The 16,487-nt window shown below is 41.2% G+C and overlaps 2 protein-coding genes and 2 pseudogenes across 2 annotated transcripts; 3 read left to right on the top strand and 1 right to left on the bottom strand.

Annotated features, from left to right (window-relative positions):
- The first annotated feature begins 1,907 nt into the window (after positions 1-1,907).
- On the top strand, positions 1,908-3,168 carry LOC122032439 (40S ribosomal protein S19-3-like). Its single transcript, XM_042591728.1, has 4 exons — positions 1,908-2,035; positions 2,339-2,429; positions 2,528-2,711; positions 2,956-3,168. Exons 1-4 carry the CDS (start codon positions 1,946-1,948, stop codon positions 3,092-3,094), a joined length of 504 nt encoding a protein of 167 aa, XP_042447662.1. The 5' UTR covers positions 1,908-1,945; the 3' UTR covers positions 3,095-3,168.
- A 2,369-nt stretch (positions 3,169-5,537) lies between these two features.
- On the top strand, positions 5,538-6,233 carry LOC122031606 (isoflavone 2'-hydroxylase-like). The gene has a single exon (XM_042590702.1). It carries the CDS (start codon positions 5,538-5,540, stop codon positions 6,231-6,233), a length of 696 nt encoding a protein of 231 aa, XP_042446636.1.
- An 84-nt stretch (positions 6,234-6,317) lies between these two features.
- LOC122030915 lies at positions 6,318-7,342 on the top strand (annotated as a pseudogene).
- Positions 7,343-7,563: 221 nt separating this feature from the next.
- LOC122031605 lies at positions 7,564-8,847 on the bottom strand (annotated as a pseudogene).
- Between the last annotated feature and the right edge of the window lie 7,640 nt (positions 8,848-16,487).

Genomic DNA, 16,487 nt, shown 5'->3' with positions numbered 1-16,487 from the left:
ATAAAACGAAAAGGACAGCTAACAAAAGGCGTAAAGGAACGACGGAATGAAGGGTAAGGGAGGCTTACTAGCGAAAGGATGATCGAGGAAGGAGGCTGCGAAGTAGCTGGAGAGCCAAAGGAGGAAATCGCCGGAGCAGAAAGGGCAGCAAGGCTTCAGGGCGCTAGGATGCAGAAATGCAGCGGAGAGAAGAAATCGAGAGCTTTATAGTATTGGCCCCGAGCAGTCCCAGCCGTCGGATTAAGGTCGCAAAAAATGAAGCTGTCATCAAACCGTTCATTTCAAACGGCGGCTGTCCCATCGAAGGTAACGCCACCGCCATACGCTGACGACAGCGAGATCGCCACGTGTCAGCAGGACATAGGTCACATTTAATGAACACCCCTTACTATGCGCAACGCGCGTGCTTGGCATTGAGGGAGAAGATTCGGCATGGGTTCCAAGGGAATACCTGAGGCACAGGCAGGACATCGCCGAACGGGCATAACAAAGAATGTGAGCCGAGCGGATGAGCATTCCCAAGCCCGGCCGAGCGGACCAGGGTAGCGGCCGTTACTCAGTCAGAACGGCGGTCCAATCAGTCGGACTTCACCTCTTTCGACTGGACTTAAAGGGGAGGCAAGTGATCCGGTGATAAGGCCGGGGGGCCCGCGTGAGGGCAAGGTCAACGACATGTGGAGGTCAACAGTCAAAGGGGGGTCAACCCCAGGGGCTCGACGAGCGGAAAGGACATGCCGATCACTAGGCGATGACCTTCACTCGAGAGAGCAACCATTTGGCCATGGGCCCGGATTTCCAATGAGGGAAATCACGTGGCCGAGCGGATAGTCTGCTCGGCCGAGGTGCAAAGAAAGAGCAACGGCCGAGCGGCCTGCCCGCTCGGCCAGATATTCTGGCCGAGCAGTCTACCTGCTCGGCCAGGATATCAGGCTATAAGAGCCGAGTGGACGGACGACCCTGAACCTTCCCTGACGGACGACCCTGAACCTTCCCGGGCGGACGACCACCTACGCCAGGCCAAAGGCGAATGTTCTGGCCGAGCAGCTTGATGGTCAATCCGGGAAGCGGAAGTCAAAGAGTATGAGACAGTGAGAACGTCATCTCAGTAACCCCTGTTGCTGACAACAGATATGTTCGAAGACCAGGCCATACTCAGTATTGTACAATAAAAGGTTCTGCTGTCCCATCAGGGAGACGCTCAGACTGTAGCAGTATGGTGTCAGGTAAGCTTGTCTGACAAGCACATACCGAGGTATGGGCTAAGGACACGTATTTGCCTCGGTAGGCGTGCTTGAGCTTCTTCACAGCTCTATATAAGGAGCCTTATACTTCGCCGGAGGTACGCGTTCTTTGATACTTGGAGCCACTTCTTCGTTGTTCGCTTACCTGACTTGAGCGTCGGAGGGTCGTCGCCGGGAACCCCTTCCCGGCCCGGTTTCTGTGCAGGTTCATCGGAGGTTCGTGCGACCGGTCGAAGATCCACGTCAGCCGGCGGAGAGCGTCACGCGCCCAGCATCCGTTGATTCAACGATTCAGATAGGATCACTGAGCAAGAAGTTTGCTCTGCAATATAGGTAGATAATTTGAAGTGGCAATGGTAAAACATTGTTTTGGATAAAGATTTTGCCTAAAATTTAATCTGTGATTGTTTCTTTTTAAAAAAAAATGATTTTTTTTTTCTATACGGAACAATTCAAAAGCTGAGCTAGAATAATATTATTTTCAGTGTTTATTTTTATCCTCTAAGTTTTATACGAATGGGCTTCATGAGTAAGAAACTGGAGGCCCATTATGATCCACGGGCCGAAGGCCGTCTAGTAGGAAAAGCGGCTTCTTATTCCTCGTATTTATTCTCACTTTCCCCAAGCACTAACGCCTGCTGTCCTGCGTCCGCCGCTTCCACCACCTCCGTTGCGCTCGAAGCAGAGGAAGAGAAGGGAGCGCCATGGAGATCAGCGCGTCAAAGACCATGAAGGACGTCTCTCCCCACGAATTCGTCAAGGCGTACTCAGCCCATTTGAAGAGATCGGGCAAGGTTGGTTCCTATTGTTGGATCTGTGCGCTCTGTTAATTTGAAACTTTTGACATGGCGATCGACGCTCATGTTGTTTAGTTACTGCTGCCGCGCTATTTGATCAAGTTTTAAGCTAAGCTTACTTGGGTTGCTTAAACTCGAGATTTAAATTATTGCTCGCTGAAATGCTCAGTTGAGATGCCATTGTCGTGTGAATGGTTGCATGAGCGTCGAATGAACAGAAAAGTATTTATATTTGTACATTCTGGCTTGTCCATGTCCTATTCTATCACAATTGACTGCGGGCTATTTTCTGTCAAACAGATGGAACTTCCCGAATGGACAGACATCGTGAAGACTGGAAGGTTCAAGGAACTTGCTCCTTATGACCCTGATTGGTACTATATCAGAGCTGGTAATATGGTGCACATGATACATGCTTCTTTAACAGTGTAGTGTTTGCCGCATGAGATCTCATTCGATCCTGATCGCTTCAATTGACTATGCTCGTAGCCTCAATGGCACGGAAGATATATCTGAGCCAGGGAATTGGAGTTGATGGTTTTCAGAAAATCTATGGGGGGCGCAAGAGGAACGGAAGCCTTCCACCACATTTCTGTAAGAGCAGTGGGGCGATTGCTCGTCACATTTTGCAACAATTGGAGACGATGAATATCATTGAAATCAACCCTAAAGGGTAAGCATATCTCATCATTCTTGTCTTCTCAAGGAAGTTACTAGCTTCGTGCAGTCCATGCCTGTCATTTGGCATCCTTTCTCTATTAAGTTATGTGCTAGTATATATTTCTTAGCAGTTGCATTTCGCGCATTATATTTCATTGAACAGGAATTCTTGATACTATTTGTTCCATAAAGTCTGATCTTGGTGCATGCCTACTGTTCTTATTGTATGTTTACTTGTTTTCTCTTTTTGAATTCAGTGGAAGGAAGATTAGTTCTCAAGGGCAGAGGGACCTTGATCAAGTAGCTGGACGTGTTCTGACGACTCGAATATCTTTGGGCCCATTTTTATCAGCATGGAGATGCGAGTTAGACGTGTTTTGGCCAATTGTCTTCTAATTTCGAGCTTCACTAAACAATGAACGTAAAAAATTGGCAGATAATGGATATCTTATGCCATGCTAGGACTGATATATTTGCTTGCCAATGTATCTGCTTCCCCTTTTTCTTGATTATCCTCAGTAAGAATTAATCAGGCTAATAGAGTTTGATGGCTGGTCGTCTATTCCATTTCACCTGCATAGTGCTTTTGTTCCGCAGATGTTTAAATCCCACTGACAATCATGCATCAGTTTACACCCCGCTCCTTTATCTCCTCGATCGTTAGTATCTTACACTATAGCATGTACCCAAAGGTAAGGAGACTTCTTTCAACTAAGTTTCTTGCCTGAAATTCAAAGTAAACATAGTTGGAAAGTTAAGAGACTCGTTTTCATATTCACTTTGAACTAGCAAAAATTACAGATGCTGCCAAAAGAAGTCATCGAGAGAACTCAATTGCATACATTATCATTATTAACAGGCAAATCTTTAAGCGAACCGTCTTTAATATTTAGAGTTAGCAGTAGTCACACGCCTGCAAAAAATAGAAGCCTTGTGCAGGGTAAGCGGCGGGCTCGGGTTCTGATGTTTTCGAGTGAATTATTCAATTACTTTTTCACATTGCAAATTACATGGCCAACACAACATTGGACGGGCTGCCTGGCTCTTGATAAAATGCATGCATATTAAATAAAAACAAAAATTATCATAAATTATAACACATTGCTTTTTTTTTAATATACTAAAATGCTTGCTCCGCGACTAATAAACAACTTGGATTAGGCCCTTAATTAATAAGCTCCTGTCTGCACTGTGCCATTTTAATCAGCAGATATCCACGTATTTGCTTGCAATTCTCAGTGTCAGCAGCTGATTCTTTTTCAGCTTTTCTTAGTTCCATAGTTCATGATTGATATGAACCCTTCCATCGTAAGGAATGAGTTAGATAAAAATATTAATTTTTGTACATATATATATGCCTACAACATTATCCTCGCCATGAGCTTTAATTAAGTAGGTCTTACATCCAAACAATGATCACTTATCCTTTGTGTAAAAAATAGTGGTAACATTCATCTCAGATGCTTTTTCACAGTTTGTCCCAAAGCGGACTGCTTAAAACATTCATCTCAGATGCTTTTTCACGGTTTGTCCCAAAGCGGCCTGCTTAAAACATTCATCTCAGATGCTTTTTCACAGTTTGTCCCAAAGCGGACTACTTAAAACATTCATCTCAGATGCTTTTTCATGGTTTGTCCCAAAGCGGACTGCCTTTTAAGTAGGAGGAACTTATTTCCTAATAGAATGAACTACCATCTGACTATGAACCCCTATGTCCGTAGCGGCAAATGATCACTTAACCCTTTTTTTTTTTTTTTTTTTTAATGAAACTGATCAATCATCCTTTGATCATTAGGGACAAAGGTTTTGATGCATTTGTCAGCTTAAACAGAAACGGAAAATGTATAATTGTTATTCAGGGTTAACTTCGCAAAGAAACTCAAAGGAAACAATAGAAAAAGAATAGAAAAATCACGAACAGTATACTGCATAATAGATGCTTAAAAGTTTGTCAATAATCTATTATTAGTTCCTAAATTATTCGTTGGCCAAGCTGATTTTTTTTTTAAAACAAAGTTTTCAGCAATGGAGGCTTCTTGGATCAACGAAAGCGATTAGTCTGTTTTTTTTTATTATGAATTTTAGTACGAATGCATCCTTGTGGCCTCACCTCCACCAAATGAGCTGACCTGACCTCTCACCTAAGTCATTTCATCCTTTCCTATTACTCGCCAATTCCTTAGCAAACAAAACTAGAAGCTACTTAACCAGATTCGCGGCCATTACCTTGTATAAAAATGAAGTAAACCTGTTAATTAGCTACCCTAACAGACTGAAAGCATAGTCTTATTGATAAGTTATAATGGATTGAAATTGGCTGATACAGTGATGTGATTTCTGGACAGAGGTCTAGCTAGTGTCGGCTGATGTGTTAAGACAATGCACTTACCATTACAATAATATACCATGATATTCTTTATGCTTGCTACGTGTCACCAACTTCTAACAGCATCAGAGTTCCCTTCTCTTCTTCATCACAAAGCCATCTCCACATGGATGCGTAGAATAAAGGGCTGGGTTGTACAGCTCCTACGTGCATCTATAAGTAGCTAGGCATGGTCACTGCGATCTGCCACAGCTACTGCTCCTTCAGATCGAGCTACTGCTCCTCCCCTCCAGATCGAGCTACTGCTCCTCGATCTCCTCCAGATCGAGCTACTGCTCCTCCCCTCCAGCTCCTCCCCTCCAGATCGAGCTACTGCTCCTCGATCTCCTCCAGATCGAGCTCTGCTCCTCCCCTCCAGATCGAGCTACTGCTCCTCCAGATCGAGCTATTGCTCCTCCCCTCCAGCTCCTCCCCTCCAGATCGAGCTACTGCTCCTCCAGAGTGAGGAGAGCGATGTCTATCGAAATTTTCCTCCTCCCCTCTCTGTTTCTCTTCCTTCTTCTCATTTTTTGCCGTCAGCGCCAAAACCACCGCCGTCTACCGCCCAGTCCCCCTTCCATTCCGATTTTAGGCCACCTCCACCTCTTCAACTTGCCGATCCACCGCTCTCTCGCCGCCATCTCCGCCGCCCACGGCCCTGTCGTTCTCCTGCACTTCGGTTCCCGCCCCGTCCTCCTCGTGTCCTCTCCGTCCACCGTCGAAGAGTGCTTCACCGTCCTCGACGTCGCCTTCGCGAACCGCCCCCGCTTCCTCGCCGGCAAGATCCTCGGATACGACTTCACCGCCATCCTGAGGACGCCCTACGGGTCCCACTGGCGCCGCCTCCGCCACATCACCTCCATGCACTTGCTCGCGTTCGACAGTCTACGCGTTTCCTCTGACCTTCGCAGCGGGGAGATCAGAGCCCTCGCGCGGAACCTCTTCCTCCAGCAAGGCGGCGGCAGCGGTGGCGCACCGAGGAGGCTGGATCTGAAGTCGACTTTGTTCGACCTCGTGTGCGCCATCATCGAACAGCTGGTGGTTCCGCTGACGGGGGAGACGCAAGAGCAGAGGCTGATCGTCAGGGAGATGGTGAGCGAGGGACTACAGTTGAGTGCGGCGACCGCGAACGCAGGGGACGACATGCCGGAGTTTATGAGAGTGGCATGACGCGGGTTGGAGAAGAGGCTAATGAGGCTTCGGAGGAGGAGGGATGAGTTTTGGGGAAAACTTATAGTGCTGCATCGAGAGAGACGACAGAGCGAGGATAATGGCGGCAGTGGAGTGGATGGGGAAGGAAGGGAGACACTGATGGACGTTATGTTGTCGCCGTAGAACAGCGATCTGAAATGCTACACGGATGACATCATCAAGGGCCTGATGACGGTACGTGCACACTCTTCGTCTTAATACTTAGTTGAGAAGATTTTGTATTATGATTTTGTATCAAAATCACCAAAGTTTATGAATTTTGTGTGCACAATTTTCCGGTGCACCTTGGGCGCATCACCTTTTCCAAAGATTGATGGATATGTGTTTTCTGTTGTTTTATTATAGGCAATGTTTTCAGCAGGAACAGACTCCTCCGCCGGCACAACAAAGTGGGCAATGAGCTTGTTGTTAAACCATCCTCACGTTTTGGAGAAGGCCGCCACCGAGTTCGACACGACGGTCAACCACGAGCGGCCGGTCTCCGAAGACGACCTCCCCAACCACACCTACTTGAACTGCATCATCCACGAGACTCTGCGATTGTACCCCCGCCGCCCCTCGCCTCGCACCCCACGAAACTTCCAAAGACTGCACTGTCGCAGGATTCGACGTCTCCGCCGACACCATGCTGCTCGTCAACGCGTGGGCAATCCACAGGGACGTCGGCCTCTGGGACGAGCCCGAGAAGTTCAAGCCGGAGAGGTTCATGGCGGGGGAGGCAGCGGAGGGATACAAGTTCATGCCGTTTGGGATGGGGCAGCGGTGGTGCCTCGGCGTGGGTCTGACTATCCGAATGGTGGCGCTGATGCTGGCGACATTCGTCCAGTGCTTCGAGTGGGAGAAAGTGTCACCGGAGGAGGTGGAGATGACGGAGGGGCCAGGACTGTCCATGCCCAAGGCGACGCCATTGGAGGCGTTGTACAAGCCACGCCTGAGCATGGTGCCACTCCTTTCGCAGCTGTGAGCTTATATACCAGAGGATATGTGATCTGAAGGTCTTCCCAAAAATAAATTATCCTCTGCTAAAATAATTAAAATTAAATGAATAAGGCTCGATAAACTCTAGACTCAGTGAGAACTTATTGTAATGAATTATTATACGATAACTATTATTGTCCTTACTGAATAATAGTAGGACAATAATAGTTATCGTATAATAATTCATTACAATAAGTTGTTACTGAATCCAGTGTTTATCGAACTTTATTCATTCAATTTTAATTATTTTAGCAGAGGATAATTTATATTTGGGAAGCCCTTCAGATCACATATCCTCTGGTACATAAGCTCACAGCTGCGAAAGGAGTGGCATCATGCTCTGGCATGGCTTGTACAACGCCTCCAATGGCGTCGCCTTGGCCATGGACAATCCTGGCCCCTTCGTCATGTCCACCTCTTCCGGCGACACTTTCTCCCACTCGAAGCACTGGACGAATGTCGCCAGCATCAGCGCCACCATTCGGATAGCCAGACCCACGCCAAGGCGCCGCCGCCCCATCCCAAACGGCATGAACTTGTATCCCTCCGCCACCTCCCCCGCCATGAACCTCTCCGGCTTGAACTTCTTGGGCTCGTCCCAGAGGCCGACGTCCCTGTGGATAGCCCACGCGTTGACGAGCAGCATGGTGCCGACGGAGACGTCGAATCCCCCGACGGAGACGTCGAATCATGCGACGGTGCAGTCTTTGGAAGTTTCATGGGGCGCGAGGAGAGGGGTGGCGGGGTACAATCGCAGAGTCTCGTGGATGATGCAGTTCAAGTAGGTGAGGTTGAGGAGGTCGTCTTCGGAGATCGGCCGCTCGTGGCCGACCGTCGTGTCGAACTCGGTGGCGGCCTTCTCCAGAACGTGAGGATGGTTTAACAACAAGCTCATTGCCCACTCTGTTGTGCCGGTGGAGGAGTCTGTTCCTGCTGAAAACATTGCCTATAATAAAACAACAGAAACACATATCCATCAATCTTTGGAAAAGGTGATGCGCCCAAGGTGCATTGGAAAATTGTGCACACAAAATTCGTAAACTTTGGTGATTTTGATACAAAATCATAATACAGAATCTTCTCAATTAAGTATTAAGACGAAGAGTGTGCACGTACCGTCATCAGGCCCTTGATGATGTCATCCGTGTAGCGTTCCGGATCGCTGTTCTGCAGCGACAACATAACGTCTATCAGTGTCTCCCTTCCTTCCCCATCTACGCCGCCGTCGCCATTATCCTCGCTCTGTCGTCTCTCTCGATGCAGCACTATGAGTTTTCCCCAAAACTCATCACTCTGTAGTGCTTTGTTATCGTGAGGTAAGTTTTGGTTGCCGGATGTTTGATGAAGTAATTTGTGACAAGTAGAAAGATTAATTTACAGATTGGAAGAATCAAATCACCGGAGTTCCTTAATTGTACTGAGTGAGTGACGACTGGAGAGGACGGCAGAGGCTACCGTCTCCGGCGTGGCGTGATGGGTGGCCTGTGTACATCGAAGTGGGGTCGATAACGACGTGAGTGGCGATGGTAACTCTCTCGCCTGTCGTTTCGTTGTATCTATTGGAACGGTGTGGGGTAAGCTTCATCCAATCCATGGGCGCACGGAGGCGAAGCCAAGATTAAAAAACCTTGGGCTAACAGTCGATTATAATTGATATTATAAATTAATTAATTTAAAAATATAAATAAAATAAAAATTATGTGAATATTAATTTGTTAAAAATATGAAATAAAAGTATTTAATATTTAATACATTTAAAAATATTAAATAAAAATATCATTGAAATGGTGCTCTGATTTTTTTTAGTCACTAATATTAAAATCAAATTAATTAATTTATTTTATTAGCATTTTTTTAACTAACTCATTAACCTACTAATTAAATAAATATATTAGATGTAGTATATAAGTAAATGATATAATTATAATTTTCAAATATTGCAACCAATGAATTATTTATCTAAAATTTACAAAAATAAATTTTTAGGCCAAAAATCTAATTTTGAAAAATTTATAAACATCATCTATAAATATCATCACAACTTAAATAATCATAACTAAAAATTCGATATAATTGTTGAGTTATTATATTTTACCTCAAAGTCTATAATTTCAGAACCTATAATAATAAACTAATCAATAAACAATATTAGCTCGATACATGAGTTGAAAATTAAATTAAATTAAAAGGGTAAAATTTTCACTCCAAGCAACCCACAAATTGAACAATACAAGCAACGAATCAAGCTTCAAAACTCTCAAAATCATAGTTAAATTGAGTTGGCAAGATTTTAACAATCGTCAATTGAAAAAACTCAAATCAAGGATCAAGGTGAAAACTCCTAAAAAAAATGAAGAAAGATTCAATGGTTGCAATATTTATCAATTATAATCGACTGTTAGCCCAAGGTACTTTTAAATATTGCCTTCGTCCTTGGTCCAATCTCGCTGGCGCATCACCGGGTTATCTCTCCAACGTCGGTGACAGTAAAAACTAAGAAGGGGAGTGAAAACTAATCGCAAACATAAACATGATCATTGTGGGAAGACTCATGCCTTCCGAATTCCAACAAAATATTCTGTATTCGATTATATTTCTTTACTTGTTTCCGGACAAGACGCATAATTTTCAAGTGACATGATTACACTCAATTCCTAGTATAAAAACAAATGGATAAGAATCATTTTAGTAGGTCATGCTACTTCATTTATGTTCTATTACAACAAAAATGGTAATCCTCACATGCACTGTTTGTGATCGTCAATAAATGGACTATTGATGATTTGATGTCAATGTTGATTTTAGCCTCGTTCATCTTGATCTAGTGAGAATTGGTAGGGTTCTCCGTGAAAGCATGGATAAAGAGCACTAGAAAAACAATATTAAAATGACGATCAAAAGTTCCCTAATAAAGTCATTTCGACTTTCAAGTAATATCCAGTGGAGGAGGAAGAAAGAAGGGAAAGATGAAAGTTCCCTAATACAATTTCGATTTCCCTTTTCATTAGACCTATCGGTTTCTATTTCCTCTTGGTCGTGTTAGCAGATTTAATCCATTTCCATTTCTCAGTTTCTTTTTTTTGTGCTACAATTGCTATAATATTTCCACAAGTTTAATTGTTGTAGCTACTAGTGATTTTGAACTTTGCCCTGAATAAAAAACATATGGTCTCTAAAAGCTCGGGTCTTTTAGATCATTGTTCGATGATTTCATGCATGACCAAACTCTCTAGAAGACTTATTTTTTTTTTAAAAAAAAAATTGGTATTAGGTACATGGATGATGATGTACTAGAATTAGGGTGCTAATATTTTATAAGTCAAACAAATACTATTTACTTTGATGGTTTCACAATGATTTTCATTGGCCAATTTAATGGTTTTTTTATGAAGCTGTCCAAATTATTAATTTACATAAATAAAAAAATAGTTACTAGTGATTTTGAACTTTGCTGGTCAGTTTCCAATCTTAGTAATGTGCTATTTTTTGAGTTGCTGTTGAAAAACTTGTCCTTTATTCTTGTTTGTGCTATTGATCCTTCTCAGAAGCAAATCCTTTAAACTATAGTTGATTTAGTTTAAGGTATTACAATTCATGTTAGATGCCCCTTAAGTTACTATTTTTTAAATATCTTAATTTGATTATCTGATTCATAGGAAGTTTTGATTATCAAATTAAATATCTTAATTTGATTATCTAATTTATGTCTTTTTTTTGCATATTAGTGCTGTTCAGGTACAAGGAAAGAAAATCATGGCAGAAAATCCTAAGCATGAAATCTTTTAACTTGACATTGTGATGTAACTCTAAATGGTGCAATTTGTTTCCTGATGTAACTTGTTTTCTTTTGTCAATCCTAAGCATGAAATCTTTGACTTTGACATTTACCTTCAACTTCTTGAATTAGACAATGTTAAAGAACTATTCTCTTTTGTTTTGATTTGATTAATTCTAGGCTGTTGGTACTGAATTTTACACTTAGTATAATCTATGTGCTCCTTTAATCTAACATTATTTTTGTTGTGACTAGCTCATTCTTGATCATATGAAGTTTGTTGTCCTTTGTGGATGCATGGTGTTCCATTGCATGCTTTTTCTTTTGCGAGTTTTGTACAGCAAAGAAATCGTTTTTTATGGTTTTGGTGATGTAAATATTGGAGAATTGAAGGAGCATTTGGGGACACGTATGATATGGTTGCATTTGGTATATGTGGGTTTTTGCTAGGTGCTTAATGTTATCAGAGCCTAAAATGTGATTTTTCTAGATCTTGTGGCATTGTTTGTTTCAGTGGCATCTGGGGAAGTCTTATATAAAATGCTTGTCCATACGCTACATAAAATTCTTTCTTTGAACTATAATCAAACTCTGGAGGAGAAGATAATCCTCAAGTCTATAAACTCTTCGATCCCAAATAATCTTTGAGATAACTTGTTGACTCTAACATAATATTAGTTTTAAAACTTCCTGTTCTCAACTCATCGATCCGGTTAGAAACAAGAAACTTATTGAGCAGTTTTCGAATATACTTAATAACAAAATGCACATATACACCATTGTTCAGTTGCTTTTTACCGATTAAATATACAGTGATTTGAGATCTGGAATGACAGTGCCATTGAGGCTTCCAGGAGCAAAATCTGCGAGATAGCAAAACCATCCTATTTTTATGGGTTTGGGGTTTGTGCCTGTCTCCTATGAGTTTCAAGATTTACTGAGTAAAATATGCAAGTAGTAGCGATGAAATGTCTGGAATTAGAGTGCCATTGAGGCTTCCAGTAGCAAAATCTGCTCGAGAGCAAAAACATCTGATTTTTGAGAAGCAAAGTTCAGGGCTATGAGCCCATCGTAGCTGTCTCACACCATCCTGTGGTGAGTGATCTTGATGCTTTGAGGTACACCTTGCCATTTCATGTTGCACCCATGGCCTCCAATTCTTCCTTGCCTCAGACTCTTCGCCCATGAAACAGATGAAGGTCATATAAACTGGCTCACAACCGATCACAAACGCTTCGGAATGAAGGCAGAAGTAGCAGTCGAAGCAGTTGAATAGCTGGGAAAAGAGATAACAATCAAAATGTGTCAAAAGGACAAGAAATAATCCATGTGTATACAAGTAACTTTCTAAGGAACTGCAGAAAAAATGCAGTATGTCCCAGGAAAGGCTTTGCTTACAGTTAGAGTCCATGAGCAATTGCCAACAGAATGAGGATCCTGTTTCACATAACGGTGATTGAAAGTGCTTCCTGCTTGAAGATCCAATTTGTGGCATTGTTTAAGATGTGACATAAGTTCATGAATGTCTCCGGTGAAGGGACAATCTGAAACAGGATGAGGGCATGCATAAGGCTAGTAAACACAATGTGTTTTGTGCTGCAACTTGCTGTAATAGGGCATCATTTCTGTGCAACCAAGATGATGGTATGAACAAGGTAAATGGAGTGAAGCAGCAAGTTTTTCCAGTGCTAAACAATGGATTTGGCCAATTTCCTTTCGGCAGATTGGGCACTTGTTTACTTTGTTTTTGTAGGAAAAGCACAAAGTGTGCCCACTTGGACACTGAAAGAACATCAACCAAAGGTAAGCATATCAGCATGAGTTCTAAATAACATATGATCAAAAATAAAAACACACTCATTGTGTACAGCACATGTAGATTAATGATACAAGTGAGGCAACTTCTCCATTATGAGTCTGCCCGTGCACAATATGAAAGAAATAAAACTTGTCATAAAAATTAAATTTAAAATTACACTACAAAAATAGTACAAGCCTATACTGCAACAAACTGTTTGATCCAACTATTTGAGATCAGTCCTATAGAGATCTTCTTACCCTATAACTGAGTTCTATGAGTGATCATATCTTAGCTATACTAATCTCTTATATTGTAGTGGCTAACAATTACAGTAATCAGAGATTAAAAACTAAACTGGATCTGGTTGCTCAAAAAATAGGATATGAAATTGGCCAATGAAAATCATTGTGAAACCATCAAAAGTAAATAGGTATTTGTTTGACTTATAAAATATTAGCACCCTAATTCACTACATCATCATCCATGTACCTGATACCAATTTTTTTTTCTTTTTTATAAAAATAAGTCTTCTAGAGAGTTTGGTCATGCATGAAATCATCGAACAATGATGTAGAAGACCCGAGCTTTTAGAGACCATACGTTTTTTATTCAGGGCAAAGTTCAAAATCACTAGTAGCTACAACAATTAAACTTGTGGACATATTATAGCAATTGTAGCACAAAAAAAAGAAACTGGGAAATGGAAACGGATTAAATTTGCTAACACAACCAGGAGGAAATAGAAACTGATAGGTCCAATGAAAAGGGAAATCGAAATTGTAGCAATAAATAAGAAGTTTTTGAACCACTATTACCTAATTACAAAAAAGGTCCTCGCTTTCTTACACACGGTGAAAGGGAGGGAGGCCTCCGGAGGTCGCAGAGCTCGCGGGAGGGAGGTCGCATTCGGAAAGACGCGGGAGGGAGGTCGCCGAGGACGTCGGCGACGCAGCAGGGGAGTTGTTGGAGGCCCCTGGAGGTCGGCGACGCAGCAGGGAGGTCGCTAGAGGGCGACGACGTTGGAAGGAGGGAGCAGGATGTCGCTGGAAGGAGACGACGTTGGAGGAGTAGGCTGCAAGATGTCGCTGGAGGCCACAGGAGGAAGGCAGCGGGAGGGCGGAGGGCAGCAACGCTGGAGGTCGAGAGCGGCTAGGGCTTTTTCGCGTGGAGCGTCACTGGGGTCGAGAGAGAGGTTAGGACTTTTCCGCGGTGCGTGCACGTGTTTTACACGTGAGGGAGATTTTATACCAGTTGTGTGGTTGAGGAGTGGATCAGGAAAACGTGGTCCAGAACATCTGAGAGGAGATCTCCTGGACCACTTTTTTTGGTCCAGGGATGTGCCACTCCTATTTGGGGCTAGATTGTGGTCACGATCCGATCGTAATTGGTTGTGATCCCTTCTAGGTTCATCGTCCCCACCAGGTTATAGTTTTTGTTCGGAGCGGGCGGCTGGAGGACGTCCGAAGGCCTCCGGTGGTGTATAAGTGGCCAGGTTACTCGGCGCCGAGCGAGGGTGTCCTCCGGGCGGCCTCCGACCGCTCGCTCCGAACAAAAACTATAACCTGGTGGGGACGATGAACCCTAGAAGGGATCGCAACCAATTGCGGCCGGATCGCGGCCACGATCCAGCCGCAAATAGGAGTGACACATCCCCTGGACCATAAAAAGTGATCCAAGAGATCCTGGCTCAGAACATCTGGTCCCATATTATGTTGGGGCCACCAAATTATATATATATAGAAATATTAATTTAAAAATATATGAGTTTAAATATTTAAAATTACGACTAAAATAATTTTAGATAAGATTTATTTTCATCGATAATTTTAAATTTTTACTAGCAAAATTATATTTGACCAATAATTTTTAATTTTTTAGATTTAACCAATAATTTTAATTTTTTATAAATTAAAATTAAATTTGATCATTTTTATTTTTTTTACATGATTAGATTTGATTGATAATTTTAATTTTTAAATCTTAAAGTTAGATTTAGTTGATATTTTTTAATATTTTATTAAAATTTGTCTCATATTTTTTAATTTTTTATAAAAATTTAACTCATAATTTTAAATTTTTTATAAAAATTTAATTTAATAATCAAAATTAGATTTGGTTAATAAATTAAAAATACTTATTGGTTATACTTAATTGATATTTTTTTTTATAAAAATATTTTGGGAAGTCAAAAGCATATTTCCTCTCTAAATTTTATTTTTCTTTTTTCTTCTCCTTTATTAATATTTTTCTAACATTATTACTTTGTCACATTTTTTTAATAATTTACCGTCGATATTTACTTAGCTAAATATTTTTTGACTAAATAAATTTAATTTATAATTTATCAAAGTTAAAATTGATAAAAAGACAGTTTGGTTCATGAAAGTTCTGCTAATATGTGCTCCTAGGGAAGGATCTATTGTACGCAGTACCAATATCTACTATTTAAACTTATTACATCTAGGTCACACAATAATATTTTTTATTGTTGCGTCAAGACTTTCATTCATCAAAGTTAAAATTGATTGATAATTTTTTAAAAATAATAATAATTAAAATGTATATTAATAATATTACAATAATTTATTACTCATTAAATTAGTTAACATAAAATATTTTTTATTTTTTAAAGTTTACAAATAAAGGAGTGAGGTTTGAGATAAGATAAAGTTATTACTATGCCTAGGGCCTCAAGAATAGTTGAGACGACCCTGATACTCTAATTTTAAAATTATCAAAAATACTAAAAATAGTGTTATTCCCTTCTTATATCCTCCGCCAACCACCTAAATCCTTCCTCTCTCACCATTTTCCAATTCATCCTCTCTCTCCAGGATTAAAAAGGGCCTGATATATTTCCATATTAGGCCCACTGTTGAGCCTGATATGATCTCATATCTAGGGATGTCATCGAGTTGAACCGAGCCGAACTCTTGAATGTTTGAGTTTGACTTGTTTATAATCGAGTCGAGCTCGAGCTTTATTTAACGAATATATTCATAGCTCATGAGTTTATTCGAGCTTTTATTTAGTCTAAACGAGCTTAATAATTATAAATTTTAATATTCATTAAAAACTAAATTATATGTTTACAGAAACTTATAATATTCTTATTAAAATTTTAAATTTTATTCTAATAAATAAATTTAATATATTTGCCTATATGTTTCATGAGTAGAATGCTTATTATTAGGTGAATGGGCATTCACTAGAAATGTTGAATGGACATCATTAGGTGATGCTTATTACATATCTAAAGATTTATATTCAACTACTTTAGAAGACTTATTTTCTACATTTGAAGTCCACGAAACGAGATGTGCAGATCCGAAGATGGAGTCGAAGCACAACATTGCCCTCAAAGCAAAGATGGACGAACAAGAATCAGAATCTTCTCTCGATGACAACGAAACGGTAATGATGGTAAGACAATTTACGAAATTATTTAAAACTAGAAAATCTAACCATCTACAGGCTAGAAAGAAAAGAACAATCAGATGCTACCACTGCATTGAAGAAGGGCATGTAACAAACAACTGCTCAAAATTGAAGAAGAAGGAAAAAGGTAAAGACAAGAAGCCCGTCCAAACGAACAAACATAAGACCCTAAAGGCGACGTGGAACGAAACGTCATCCGAATCAGAGGTTGAAGCTTTCT

The sequence above is a fragment of the Zingiber officinale genome, chromosome 11A, assembly GCF_018446385.1.
Source record: "Zingiber officinale cultivar Zhangliang chromosome 11A, Zo_v1.1, whole genome shotgun sequence".
NCBI lineage: Eukaryota > Viridiplantae > Streptophyta > Magnoliopsida > Zingiberales > Zingiberaceae > Zingiber > Zingiber officinale.
The sequence above is the reverse complement of the archived record's forward strand: the minus strand, read 5'-3'. Positions and strand labels throughout refer to the sequence as shown.

Bases quoted from the DNA above. Each gene is read 5' to 3' on its own strand.
- LOC122032439 (XM_042591728.1), top strand. From the start codon at position 1,946: ATGGAGATCAGCGCGTCAAAGACCATGAAGGACGTCTCTCCCCACGAA. The intron at 2,036-2,338 runs GTTGGTTCCTAT...TCTGTCAAACAG, and splicing joins ATTTGAAGAGATCGGGCAAG to ATGGAACTTCCCGAATGGAC. The intron at 2,712-2,955 runs GTAAGCATATCT...TTTTGAATTCAG, and splicing joins ATTGAAATCAACCCTAAAGG to TGGAAGGAAGATTAGTTCTC.
- LOC122031606 (XM_042590702.1), top strand. From the start codon at position 5,538: ATGTCTATCGAAATTTTCCTCCTCCCCTCTCTGTTTCTCTTCCTTCTT.